General features: G+C 44.3%; 1 protein-coding gene across 1 annotated transcript in view; it reads right to left on the bottom strand.

Annotated features, from left to right (window-relative positions):
- Window positions 1-13,282, bottom strand: part of LOC119402510 (uncharacterized) — a 51,656-nt gene extending 38,374 nt beyond the window's left edge. The window contains exons 1-3 of the mRNA XM_049418679.1: window positions 13,174-13,282; window positions 6,036-6,208; window positions 5,759-5,851 (exon numbers count right to left, since the gene is read on the bottom strand). Of these exons, the coding sequence (XP_049274636.1) occupies window positions 5,759-5,851; window positions 6,036-6,208; window positions 13,174-13,267 (360 nt within the window). The 5' untranslated portion in view covers window positions 13,268-13,282. The remainder of the gene's footprint in view (window positions 1-5,758; window positions 5,852-6,035; window positions 6,209-13,173) is intronic.
- Window positions 13,283-14,637: the final 1,355 nt, after the last annotated feature.

The raw sequence follows: 14,637 nt of genomic DNA, 5'->3' as shown, positions 1-14,637 counted from the left end.
AAGTTGGATAAAAAGTGGGTCTTCTCACAGGTGAGCAGCTTCGTGGGTAAAGGTGTGCGTCCCACTGAAAAGTCCTGGTTTGTCTTCTCCTAATCCTACGTAGAAGTCAGTGCAGACACCGCAGACGTAACCGATACCTGGAACAACGGCATAGTCGTAAGTATAATAATTTAAAGTGACCGATAAATTCGCCTTCGCTAGCGCAATTCGTTGTATGATATCCAAGCTTGTGGTCTTGGGAAAACCTTCACACTAAGTGCAAAAGCCTTGCTCAGAAGAATATGTATATGCATACCTTACGGTCCGCAAATTTGTCGTCTGCGCGAATGCTAGAAATCTGCATTCACTCTGATACAGTCTAAGCGAGGTATCACTGACATAATCACCTCCCTTGTTCGTTATGAAAAAAAGCCTCACCAAGCTCACGTGCCAACTGATCACGACTGCACCTCGAAATTTTTGTTCCTGCCAGTCAATGCCGGTACGGGTCACCACAAGTAGCCAACAGGGCATGCGCCGCAGTGCAAGTTGATATACTTGTAGACTGTGAAGTTTTTCCAACTACACAGTAGCCAACGGAACATTTCCTCTAGTTAACCTCCTTGTCTTTCCCTTATGTTTCTTCCTGTCTGTGTAAAGGTTAACATTCCATCACGCCTGGCACATTCCTACATGCCCTGCTGCGGCGTTGCGACACACCGGTCGGTGGGTTTCCTTTCATTTGAGAGTGCCGGTCTTTCATAGCATTTGTCAGAAGCACCACGAAAAACTCCGCCAACTAGACCAACGACTTTGCTATAGAACAACTTTCACAACCATCGCGTGATGAACCATTTGCACTTATCTAGTCCTGTGTCCACTAAGAAGTCTTTCAGGAAGACGTTCGCTTTTTTCTGAAGATGCATTTCAGGCCATCGTCCAAGTAATTTCTGTAATTCGAGGGGACGTCTGTCCAAACTCGCCAGTTTCTTCTGTAATATTTCTATTTCATTTGCGCACTTTACGCATTCCAAAAAGAATATGCCCTACATTCTCATTGTCGGGACTGCAGGAGCATTCCGGTGAGCTGGGTCGGTATCTCGTGCAGGATGGTGTATGTATATGCTACTTCCAGTCGATGTCTGTGGTAAGCGCTTGTGATGAACAGCAATATGTAGCTATATACGGAATGATGTGTTAGTTCATATACTGTGGGCAGAACTAGAAATGTGTGCGTGTGGACGCTTTATTGCCATGTGAACTCCTGTAAGTGAACTCTACAATACCATGTTATGTTAACTTGTTTGAGTGTGCTATGTGTTTTGCTTGAGTTGTTTGGTTTTTATTTTGAGTAATCACTCTTTTTTCGCTGCAGTGCTTATAGAAATTTAGTGTCCGAGGTAACGTAAACCTCGATCTCTCCCCGGCAAGCCAGGTAAAACAGAACAAAAAAAGAGCAGAACCATGTGCATTGGCCTTTTACTCACCTAAGCCTGCGTCAGTAACCTTACCCTCGTAAACTGTGAACACGTCGCGCCTGCATAAACAGGAAATTATGCATTACGTACGCGGTTGCTAATTATACATCATTTGTGACGAAACATATAGGACGAAAGCAAAGGTACCCGGTCATTAGAAAGACAATATCTGGGTGGCCGTACGCTGTCTTTTGCGAGACAGCATACTTTCTGAACTTTGGTATCGTTCCGTCGTCAAACAGGTAGCCATTGTCATTACTTGCTGACACAACGTAGTTTTCTTCCTGTTCACGAAGGTGAGAGACGAAACTTCAGTGTCTTCAACTTCGGAGTGCTACAAAGAACGTAGGTCATGATGAGTCAGCTTACCAAAGCTTTCTCTACACCGGTAAGAAGAAGTCGTACCTCTGGATTTGACGCGTCTCGGTATCTTATGTTCGCCTAAGCAGAAAGAATACAGAAGAATTTAAGAATATTTTAAATAATATGCTGCCGGGCTAGTTTTCTTGTTTGTATTTTTTTTGAGCGACCGTTACAGAGCTACATAAAAAATCTGTGAAAAAATGAAGTGAGGACACACTCTCAAGTCGTTTGTAAGCGAATAGAGTTATATGTGTGTGATAGCGCCTTGGACAATGATGAAGTTTGCATAGTTGCTGAAAAACAGCATGAAGTGTTTCTTGAATAAAAACGGGAGTGACTCGTAGCACTCACGACACACTTCAGAGGATATCTGTAATAAGGCTCACATTGATAAGCAAACGAATGCTTATACAATGTATTTCCATTACGAGACATGTGAAGCCCTTATATGATAAAACAGCGACATGTCGTACCAAATGATTTAGCTGCGCTACATCAGGTTATAAATGTAACCATCCGCTACGCGAATACGCATGGAATTATGACATCTCTGAAATTTCCGCAAAGATGCTCCGTTTTTAATCTCGCTACTCATAGTGACGCCGCTGAATAACCATCTCTTTTGAGGGTTCAACTTCAGTATTTGTCAGAGTGTGAAGAATTGAAACTTTTCATCTCTCTACTCTCCCTTTCTTGCCCTTATTTCCCCACCCCAGTGCTGGGTAGCAGACCAGACGCTAATATCTGGTTAACGTCCCGGCCTTCCTTTTTTCATCTTTCTCTCTCTCCGAATAATGAATAAAAAACATGCTATTAGATGCGGCTGTTTCATTGAATAGTAAAGATTTGCGTATTTCTTAGGTTTATGAGATTGTTCGCAAAGCTATCAAGCTATAAGAGGCGCCGTAGTGGAAGGCTCCGGATAATGTCGACCACCTGGGGTTCTTTAAACTGCGCTGAAATGACACAATACATGCACCTCTTTGTGTATTTCTAAATAGCAATATTTCGCTGTCAGTGATTCTTGCCTGCTATTCCAGTTCGCATCATACATTTGAAGCTTGGCCCGTTTTGTAGCATGCAAAACTTTTAAGTGTTGCCGCGTAATACGAATTCATGATATATCAATGTGAACAGTAGACATTCGTACACGTAGTTCTTTATGAAGAAAACGAAGCACACTCACCGAGTTTATCATGACGCATAGATACCACAGTGCATTCTTTGTGCTCGTGAAGTGGCGGTGATGCTATGTGTCTAAAACAATGAACACTTCTACGGTTACTTGAGCAGGGACGCTGACACTAGACGACAGCGCTCGTTCACTGGCAGCGCCCTTTGAAGCTGTAATGCAAGAGGTACACGCAGAGCCTGGGTGCACATGGCAAAATTGATGAACGGTACAATATCTGTTCAAACTACATCGTCTCCATAGAGAAATAGTTTTTTACGACATAGGACAATTGTCCTTGCACTGTCTTGTAACATTACTGACCTTTTTTCGGTTAACGGGAGACTGTTAAACCGAAGGTACGCTTTTGCGGTAAACAGTTTTGTGTGAGCGTAAAACGCATGCATGACAATGTAGCTCACAACATAAGGCCACGGACATAACATATTGACACAATATGGACACACGGTTTATTAAAACATGAAAACTGAAATATCCAAGCAATTTTCGCAAAGGATTCAAGTTCGAATCTGCTAGTTACTTTCTTATGTCCTCTGCTTATTCCTGCGGTGTACACAGCGGTAATCAATGCGATTCTTTTACCACGTGAAGAACTGGTGATGACTTGACAGCAATAACTGTGTTATAGCGCTGGCGATATTATGAAAAAGAGGCAGAACTCCATATGCAACAGCCTTACGTGCGACATTTCTATTAATGACATCTTGACGTTATTACGCTGAATTCTACCATGCACGTCTGTTACACAAATCACGTCTCAAGTGTGATTTCGGTAATTATCAGAATATATTGCACGCCCTGTATGAAGTCTGCTGGGCTCAGTTTCATCTAGGGTTCAAAACACCTTTTTTTTATTTCTCCGCGTATGTAAAACAGTGCGCAGTCGCATGTCTTAATTCTCGCACTGTGCCACTAAATCAATATAAAACAGTAATAAATAAATAAAGGTATGTCATTTTTATAGCTCCAACTCTAACAATGGATTCAGGGCATTTTGCTGGTATGACCTTTGACGGCTTCGAGACAGGGAGCATCGTACAAAACCTGAAAAACTTAGGTGAAAACGTTTTGAAAGCATAAACATTGTGTAATCTTTGCCCGCTGTTTGTACAGTACGGTCCACTGTTAAAGGGAACACTCGAATGAGCAACGTTCATTTTGTTGGCCCCTTAACGGCTACTGTATGCGGAAAGATTGTTCGTCCATGTTACTAGTCTATCATAAGGGTTCGGAACTGTCAACCACCAGTAGTGTTCTCCAGATCTAAGCAACTAGGCTTTTGCAGGAGAGGGAAATCCGGACATACCCGAAACGCAAGTGTTCCCTTTAACAGTGGACCCGTCTGTACATCAGGCATTCAACGCATGACACGTGTCTACAAGTACTCAGTTGTGTAGAAGAGCAGAAATTTGTCACGTTGCTATTAATACATTGCATTACAGAAACGTCCTACCGTTGCTTCTGTATGTTAGCGTTTTGTCCAGCATTCGTTCGTGTTCAATCTCGTGAATCTCGTGGGGCACAACGCCGTGGTCTGACTTCTCCGATACCGGCATTGGTTTTATTCTGTGAGTAGCACTAATGAGTCCTTCCTGGAACAATAACGAAGATAAGAAACGGTAGACAGTTCAGGCATTAGACTGAGTATAACGTAATGCAATACTGGTATTATGCAAGCCTATATCGAAAGTTCAGGGGAGCCGTGGGTCTTAAGAAAAATTCTTTTTAATAGTTGGTAAACGGTGTGAAATCTAATACACTTATCCAGGTTTTTCTGCAGATTCGAACTCTCTAAATAAATGTTCAATAGCTACATCATAACAAAAGAATGCAAGTTCTAACGAATAGCTAAGCATATTTACTACGGGATGTTCTGCAACTTTCTTTTGTCAAACACAAAAGCAAGGTATGTGGCAAGATTTCCAGAAAACTGGTCTGGCCGATGATGATATTTATTTTTGCATAATGTTGTTCACCATATAATGAATATCGATAATCGTAAACAGTATGCAGCAAACAATTTTCACTCATATTTGCATCCATATGTTTTGCATTCGAAGTTCTTTGAAAACAATCAAATTAGCATCCCCGGCTTGAACAGCTCTATTTAGAGAGTTGGAATCTGCAGGAAAAAATGAATAAGTTTATTAAATTCCATTCAGTTCACCCAAGTAATAAAAAAATTAAGATCCACATATTCTCTTAACGAACACTAATCGCAATATTCAGCAGTTAGCTAACATCAGCCAGTGCTAGTAATATGCGAGAAAATATTTGTAGTAGAAGTCGGGCAGAGGTTATTGCCGTCATAATCAACATCGCGGACATTATATCACATTACCCAATGTGGGCCTGGCTAGCAATTACTATCTCGCATAGCTATTGTATTAGGATAGCCAATTCAACCGCGTGCACTAACTGCAAAGGTAAATAGGCCATCGATCGCACCTGCTGCCACTGTTTTAACAGACAACGTCGCAATCTAACGTCAGGACATCAGAACAACGTCAGCGTTCCTGTAGCGGACTTGATGATCGACCATTACGGAAGATCATGGAAGTCTTGCCTCACATGCAATCGGCTGAGAACGTCTAATTTAATGAGGGCCTCTCAACCTGCGACTCGTTATGTCGAACAAGAAGTCTTGTCCGCGACTGTATAACGTGACGCTTTACCAAGTGTAAAGCTGGCGTTTAACGGCATGCTCACATTTTTTCTGTACATCAAGGCGTCGTCGGGTACTTACCATCCGGACGCCATTGCCAGTCTTGGTCACCATTACTGAAGCGATGTTCTTTTCATCTTCGTAGAGATTTCTCTCAATGTCCTCTCCGTTGTACTGCGACCGGTTGGAACAATGTTTACAGATGATAGGCACAAGAGCAAGAACTTTCTACGAAGCCACCGAAAACAATTGCGTACGAGCGCTCAACAGTTTCTATACTTCTAATAAGACTCGTCTTACAAGCATGCCGCTAATTCAGCTATAGGTTTCAGAGGTTGTTCGTGGAATGTGTACTCACGAATCGTGTTACGAGGCGTCCATTTTCTTCCGTTAAGACGCGCAGTTCACGTGCCGCCACCGACCCTTTTCTCAGGTTAAGGGTCAAGTCATCATGGACCTTTACCATCATTCCTCCATCGGATGACCGTTCTTCAAGTAACCTAGGGTAAACGACCCTCGCTGTTTTGGCACCTGCATAAGAAGAGGTGTTCTTTAGGCCATGCTCCTCTTCGACAAAGGCATTATTCGGAATATCTAAGCTAGAGTTCATGCTCCTCTTCGACAAAGGCATTATTTGGAATATCTAAGCTAGAGTTCAGGCGATAATGAAAGCTTGAAGTTACTGAATGTCGTCGCATAATGTCCCTTCTCTGGAGCCAATGTGTCCAACTGACGGTGAGAAATCACCTCGTCGAAATTTTACGGCTATAACGACATTGCTTCTCACCACTCGTCATGTCTAAGTAATCATTTTCAGAAATGTAGACTCCAACAACCTTATTCTTCATCTTGCATTCATCTAGGAAGGTTTCACTGTTCAGTCGGCATTTGCGGACGCTGTCCAAACTAATATAAATTCGATAACTCTGAATGCATACGGAACCCTCTTTGAGTAATGTCATATAAGTATCGGCCTTGACCAAATGTCAATGACACCGGTCGAAGATGAGCGGACAGGTAAATGTCTAATGGAGCGCGTTCGACGCTTCGCTGTATTATACATGAGCCATCTTCCGCCATTTAAAAAAAAAGGCCTGCGCCATTTTTTATTGCGGAGACCTATGCACTACGCTTTCCTCGTACATGAAAGGACGAGTTTTTCTTTTTTTATCCATGTATATGACGACAACTTAACCTTTATACTCTGTGCGACAAATTCTCCCGAACAAAAATATGAAAGTTGCCTAGCACTTTACCGATATTTTATCACAAAAGTTCGACCCGAAATGTGAAACCCAGCGTCATAGACACTATGACTTCGTCATGAAATAAAGAAAATTTTCGCAACCTGAACTGCAATACGACGAAGTTTGATGACGTAGTTGACAAAAACAGAAACAAGCACTTGTCTTCTGTCGTTGCTCTGGCTGTCTGCAACCGCAGAAATGTCAAGGACTAACGGAGTCAGTGTGCCATGACGTTATCCCCTATCCGCCTCCCGACTGTCGGAATCGAAACTTCAAGCATTTGAAATATGTAGTAAATTATAGTGTCCCCTAATTGTGTGCTTAAAGGATGGTGGACGGAACCCTTGACAGAATATTTTCTGAGTGTTCAAAAGGCTTGCGTTTTCAATTAGTTTGACGAAATAAGAAATGACAAATAGTCGGAACTTTTGTGTCAGTCCTCCATTGAGAACAGCTCGAAAAGAGGGTTACTAATTTAATGCGTATGACAATGCAACGATCGCTATTCACATTGAGGTCGATTTTAAAACGTGGTCAATTCTGGAACCGAAGGGAAACGACGGCAGACAAGAATCAGCACCCTCTTTGATTGAACACACAGGCGAAGTGAAATGACATCGGCTCCAAAGTAAACATGCCCCGGCCGCCCGCGTGTTCTAATTATAGAAATATACGCCACTAAATACGCGAATCAGATAAACATTCTACGCTCGGTACCTGCCTCTAAACAACGGCGCGAGCACAATGGTTGCTAAAAGTAGCTATGCTTTGAAGCAGTATTTCTAGACGTAGCGATTGCATTGCAGACGAGAAAATATTGCACACAATAAACGAACAAAACTTCCTTCAGTCGCGTACTGCACTAAAATGTCAAATGTGCACTTCGTTACGCTAAGCGCTAATGCGACAAGGGTAACCCTCTTTTGCCTTAAGCGCTTTTGTGGTATAGATCAATAAAGGGATAGAAATCGTCACAAAACGCTTGTGTGCATCCACTCCTTTGGCAAGTGCTCTTGATTGGGCTTAAAGTGACGAGAAATCGCCGAACTGGGAATTTTGTTACAGCCAGCGTTTGGATAAGTGGAATGGCTGACCATTGGGCATGTTGGTTCATCATCGAAAGTGCTGAATTGAGCAAACAGGACAACGACTAAAGGACGAGACGACGACACGCAGAGCGCTAACTACGTACCGAAGCTTATTTCCTTGAACGCGCTGTTTTTATACAACCGCACAGCGCCACCACGCACTGCACTGAATATCAACTTTTTAGAAAATCAAGCTCTTTTCTAGATGAGTTAAAACACGGCGTGTGGACGCGCTTTGTGTGTCGTCGTCTCCTCCTTCAGTCGCTGTCTTGTTTACACAATTCAACACTTTTGATCAACGAGCGGACTTGTCTGCAATCTGACATCTCTTGCCAACGAGGCCGTAGTTCGTTGTGCTCGTGACGTTTTTACATACGAATTTGTGCGAAACAAAAGAAACGACCTTGTCCTTAGCTTATTTTCAACCACGAGAAATGTGTGCCCTCCTGTGCCTACGTCGCAAGTTTCTAGTAACCATCATTTTATTGACTGATTAACCAATATACCTGCTTGGGCAGCAGGTGTAGAATGCAACAGTTGGATTGTGACGGTGCAGCATATACTGATAATGACTTGCACTCGATGTTGCACATTGCAGCCCTTGCCAGTATGACAGAACTGCGACCACTCACAGACAACTGGTGCACCAACATCTCCTAGATTCTTTCTTATTGGGTGCGAGGCCCACTACAGGAAAAGCTGGCGTCATCGTGAGCGTGACGTGCTAGGCAGGATCAGTGGTTTCGTTGTCTGCTTCGGAAGCACCGACTTGCGCTGAAAAGGAAAATTTAGAATGCCACCGGCTCTGTAATTCTGATTAAATAGGGAGTTTTTCCGCTTTGGCTGGGCGTTTGACAACAGTTTAAAGCACTGCAATATGCAGTCGCTCTCTTTGAAGGCGTCTTATACGGCAGGCGAATACTCGGTGCCGCAGTGCAGCACGTACGCAACGACATTTCTGTCTTAGCCCGAACCAATGTTCGTAGTGCACTTTAAAAAGAAGCAGCGGGAAGTTTCTCACGGAGGAGACCGATAAACGTAGACTGCAACGCAACTTGAGTGATAATGATAATGGAACGTCCAAGAACTTACAAGAAAAAAAATCACAGCATATCCACGGAGTGAATGATGATGAGTGGGCGAAGCTGCGGAGGTTCATCGGTAAACCGTCAATCTTCCGTGAATTCTGCCCAGTACATCATTACCGACGTGAGATCGGGCGCGTTTATACTAAAGGTTCGATGAGAGTTATGACGACTTGCAGCTCACTTTAATTTTACATGTACGCTGTGAATTTTCATTGTTTAATCACGCACAGGAGAAATCGCACACACGCACTACCTTGGAGGTCAAAATCCAGTGCCTATATATACGGGGTGGTCAGTGAACGGTTGTGTAGCGCGAGCGGTCGGTTTTTTCAATCAAGACGCTGCCGCGACGCTGCCTCGCGACGCTGCCTGCGTCGGCGCCGCTGCGCCGCGAGGCAAGATAGGGGGGGGGGGGGGACAGTAGGAGAGGAGAGGGCGATACACATCACGTACTGTACGGGAGATCCGTTTACGCCGGACAACGGAGACGTGACAAGGTTAGACTAAGAGGAGCTACGCCCCTAAAAAAGAATGTTGCTGACGGTGGGCACAAGTCGTACAAGTCCCCGTAGGTGTCAATTCCCTTTAAGTTCTTAAGAACTTATTTTCGAAAAGTTTTGATAACCTCCACGCAACTACAGTTCCTTGTGTATACTATTATAAATGCTCATATTGCCTCGCCAGCATCGGCCAAGCGATTGCTTAATCGACGCTTCATTCTGGTATGCCCCACTTATTTATACAGACAGATCAATGTGAGAGTGTGTTACATAGTTCGCCCTCAGAGACTGCCCGACTTTCACGCAACAAGCTTGTTTGGGGATATATATATATATATATATATATATATATATATATATATATATATATATATATATATATATATATATATATATATGTGTGTGTGTGTGTGTGTGTGTGTGTGTGTGTGTGTGTGTGTGTGTGTGTGTGTGTGTGTGTGTGTGTGTGTGTATTCTTATCTGCATTTTTATGAGGTTGAGATCGTGAAGCAGCTTTGCAACCTCGAAGAGATCAAAAAAATCCTTGAACACACGGTGTTGCCGGAACCAATGTTGCGACTAGCGGTCTTGTCTTCCTCAAGGCAGCAAGACATTGCTGCTATGAAGGAGGCCAGACAATATGTCCAAACGTTGGCTCCAGCGACACTCCTTGTTTCAAGGATTCTTTTACTACTTCCGTAAACTTCTACCGTATTTGCAACTGCGAGTAACTTCGTCTCTCAAAATAACAATTTTTGTCTTTCGCAGAAAATATGCGCGCTTACAGAAATGCCCAAGTAGGCACCAGGTCACACAGCCGAAAGGGGATCTCCTCTCGGAAAATATACACGTGTGGCAAGACATAGCAATGTTCTAGTCACCATGGCGAATAGAACAATAATGAAATAAGACATTTTGTAGCGCTCAGTCACAATCACAAAAAGAAGACGCACAAGACGACAGGACAGGCGTTAGCTCACAACTTTATATACCATTCCCATAGTGCGCAGACGCATCTTCAACATCGCACAGGCCATAGGGGGCGTATCAGACCAAAGATTTAAAGAAATTGTGTTTCGCGTCATACAGCGAAACAGGCGTTTGACCACCAAATTTTTCTCTTTTAAGGGCGAAGCTCCTTGGGGTGTGGGTCTCTCCCTCTTCTGTAGTATGTAGTAGTAGTAGTAGGTAGCCACCTCTAGTTCTTGGAGTGTTCACTAGATGGTGCTGTGGTAGCCACCTCTAGTTCTCAGAAAGATCCCTAGATGACGCGGAGGCGCTCGCTGCGTTGCAGATGCGTGCTCTAGTCCCCCTTCCCCTCCCTCGCCTCGCGAGGCCGACGCAGGCAGTGTCTGCTAGCGAGTTTCTTGACTGAAAAAACCGACTGCTCGCGCTGCACAACCGTTCACTGACCACCCCGCATATATAGGCACTGGATTTTGACCTCCAAGGTAGTGCCTATTTGAGATTTCTCCTGTGTGTGATTAAACAATAAAAATTCACAGGGTACATGTAAAATTAAACTGAGCTGCAAGTCGCCATGGCTCTCATCGACCCTGTAGTATAAACGCGCCCGATCTCACGTCGTTGATGATGTACTGGGCAGAATTCGCGGAAGATTCACATATGGCGCGTGTCATTGGTGGAAGGCAATCGTTCGATTTAGTGCGGCGACGTACGCTAGGGGGACCGTTGTAATGAAGGAACCACGCAAACCAACAGTACAATAAAAGTTTGATGTTTAATATATACACGGTGTTTCTCACGTGTTTACTTGATCTATACTGGGCGAAATACTCGGAGTATTCACGGTTTACCGATGATTCTGTCCGGAGCTTCGCCCCACTCATCATCATTCAGCCCGTGGATATGCTGTGGTGTTTTTTTTGTGTGTGTGGAACGCCCCCAGAAGTTTACGCGCCGTTTTAGCTTTACTTATACCAAGGATCCTCACATGATGAAATCTCGGCTCACAAGAGCAGGTTTTGCAATCCGCCGGAAGGTGCGCAATAAAATCCTTCTTTGAATTGTTCGCCTGTTCCTGCATGCGGACATTTACGCCGGTTTGTCCTACATAGGACTTGATACACCACATCTCTGTCCAATTCATACAGCACACCGAGTGGGACGGTCGGTGTGCTTAACTTGGCAGCCAGTCTCAGAGATGCCCATGATGCGGGGGCACAGTTGGGCCAGCTTGATGAGTGCAGAAGATACAGCAGGTACATCATACCTGTGAGCATAGGTCGGCAAACTCACTCATGAGTCGACTCACTCAGACTCAGATTGGTCCGTGATTCTGAGTTTGCGTGAGTCCGGGTGAGTAATATTTTGGTGAGATTGAGTCCGAGTGAGTCCAGCTGAGGAAATTTTTAGTGTGCCCGAGTCCGAGTGAGTCTGGTGGAGGAAACTTTTGGTGAGTCTGAGTGAGCTCCACCTTTTATTGCCGACCTATGGTCCTATCTACTCATCTTCAGCATTACTGCCAGCCCGATATCGGCTTATATTTATACTCAAGTCTATTCATACATATCTCAACGCATTCACGTTTATGTGCCACCTCGATATTTATTGGTCATAGACGTGAATTAGAAGGGGTGCCTTGACCTCCCCCCCCCCCCCCACAAACTCTTTCACGGAAAGTTCTTGATGAACATTTCTCCTTTATATCGGGTATATCATAAAAATATCCTTACTGGATTACTAGATAGCTGATAACTCGTAATTGAAGGTATAAAGTCAAAAGGCGTATCGAAGAGCACCGATTATGTGAGATATTGGCATTAAAGTGCATGGACACGAAGGTTGAAAAAGGTAGTTTTACGCTCACGGACTCATGAGTTGACTCACTCAGGCTCACTCAGACTCAAGTCAAGCCGTGAGTCTGAGTCTGACTGAGTCCGGCTGAGTAATATGTTGGTGAGTTTGAGTCCGAGTGAGTCCGGTTGAGAAAAAATTTTGTGAGTCTGAGTCCGAGTGAGCCCTCAGAGCAGAATATATTTGTTGAGTGAGTCTGAGTGAGCTCCAACTTATTTGCCGACCTATGCCTGTGAGCCAGTATTTTTTTTCAAAACATGGCTCATCTTACGCCCATAAGGCACGACTGTCGGTCTTTGGCCACTCCGCTCACCAGCTGTAGCCTCTTTTTCCAGCGCCCCTGCTTCAAGCTTGCAGTGCGGAGAAACTGCCGCAGACGCAATGACCGAATGAGAGTAACCGGCTTTTGATAGCCGAGCCAACTTCTATACGAAGCTATCCCGAATCTTGTGCTCACAAGACTTCCTGAGTGATGATCCCACGCAGTGTGGCAATGGCCATCTGCATAGTGAAGAGGGCTATTGCCACACACACGGACAAAAGAAAGAAGCCCTGACTTCTTTCTTATGTCCGTGTTTGCACGCCCTGTCTTTTAGAATGAATACTTAACAACTAGCTCAGCGCTCTGTTATTGTAATATACCCTTCCGCAACTGAAGTTCCTAAGCGTTGTAGTCCTAGAGCAGTTTACGAGCGCTTCAGTGCTTCCCCTAAAAGCAACAATAATTTTCGCTAATAGCGAATAAGACTTCCTCACCTGCGACAAAGTGCATCACGACAGCAGAAAAGCAGGCGAAGGACAGTGCGCTTACTTTCACCGACGAAACAGTTCCCATGCTTCCTTGTATCATGTCATGAACGCTGCGTTCTAACTAGTTCTAACTACAGAGCCATTTATAACCGACCAGCAACCGTTTATCTACCCTATTAGTAACGGACACGCTGAAGTCGTGTCATTCTAAGCCGGGTGTCCTCACCTATCCGTCAGTTAACACGCACGCGCGAAAAGTTAATCTGTGTACACTGCAATTTAGCGAAAGTGTGTGCGTATAGAACTTCATTATGCATAAATTTTGTTATCATTACTCGAACACCTTTCCTTATATGTGCAGGTCATATAAGGACAAAGTGGCAACAACAAAAAGTCTAATCAGAGTATGGAGACGCTAAGGGGAAGCTTGAACTCAATCATCTGTCTATGAGTGTCACTAAAAGCTTCGAAGTCGTGCTCTTTTCGTGTTTGACATACGGGAGTTGTTTAACAAATATTTGTTAAATTGCTGTTCCTTAAACTGATGCTCATTTCGAACAGTTCCAATTTACAGTTTGTGTGGGCCACAGTAAGGTGGAAGCAGGCAGATAGAATCACAATGGGCTATTGAAGTTAAAACAGTAGACTTTAGAGGTTAAAGGAAGAGGAACAGCTGCCTCAGACAGGCTGACCGATGTTTCTATACGTGTACCTATTTTTGTGAAAGGCCTGTTGTTTTAATGCGGGATAGCTGGTGACGCCAATCCCTTGTGCGTGTTACGAAAAACGTAGTCCAATACAATTCGTTATTTCAGTCAAAAATGGCGCTTACTAAAGTTACAAATGTCCGCCTCACGAAAACTGACGAATTCCTCGAACGGAATCACTATTTGCCGTTCCTTAAATTGTAGCGTAATGATTCTGACTTAAAGGGCCCCTCACCAGGCCACATAGCAAATCTTAGTTAGACGCAGGAAGTTGTTGTGTGCCGAATGAAGAGCAGTATGCGGCAAGAATTTTTCAGATCGGTTCATTACGAGCTGAGAAAAACAATAATTTGTAGCGGCGCGAAACCATGATGCGAGGAGGCGAGTTTCAAATCCTTGCCACTCGCCCCGTGTAGCCTTAGCAAGCCAAATCCCTTCCCTGCCCTCTTCACTTGACACATACGCATGAACACGTCATGCGCATGCATGGTCACGTGCGCATGACGTGCCCGAGCCAGCCCGAGCACGCGAGCGGTGTTGCACGGCCGCTACCTTTGTTTTTATGTAGCGGCCATGGGCGTTTTGTCGGCGTTCTCTGTGGTGTACTGCCTGTTTCTGCGGGACGGGCATGAAAGTTGAGACATTTGTACGGGCACGAGAGTGGCGGTATCATGAGAATAAATGAGCATAATGCGTGCTCGAACGCGCCAGAACATTACTTTCGTTTCCAGAGCTGGCGTCTGCTCGATGCGCTAACCGCGGG

This window comes from Rhipicephalus sanguineus, chromosome 8, assembly GCF_013339695.2.
Source record: "Rhipicephalus sanguineus isolate Rsan-2018 chromosome 8, BIME_Rsan_1.4, whole genome shotgun sequence".
Taxonomy (NCBI): domain Eukaryota; kingdom Metazoa; phylum Arthropoda; class Arachnida; order Ixodida; family Ixodidae; genus Rhipicephalus; species Rhipicephalus sanguineus.
Note: the sequence above shows the minus strand (reverse complement) of the source record. Positions and strands in the feature narration are given on the sequence as shown.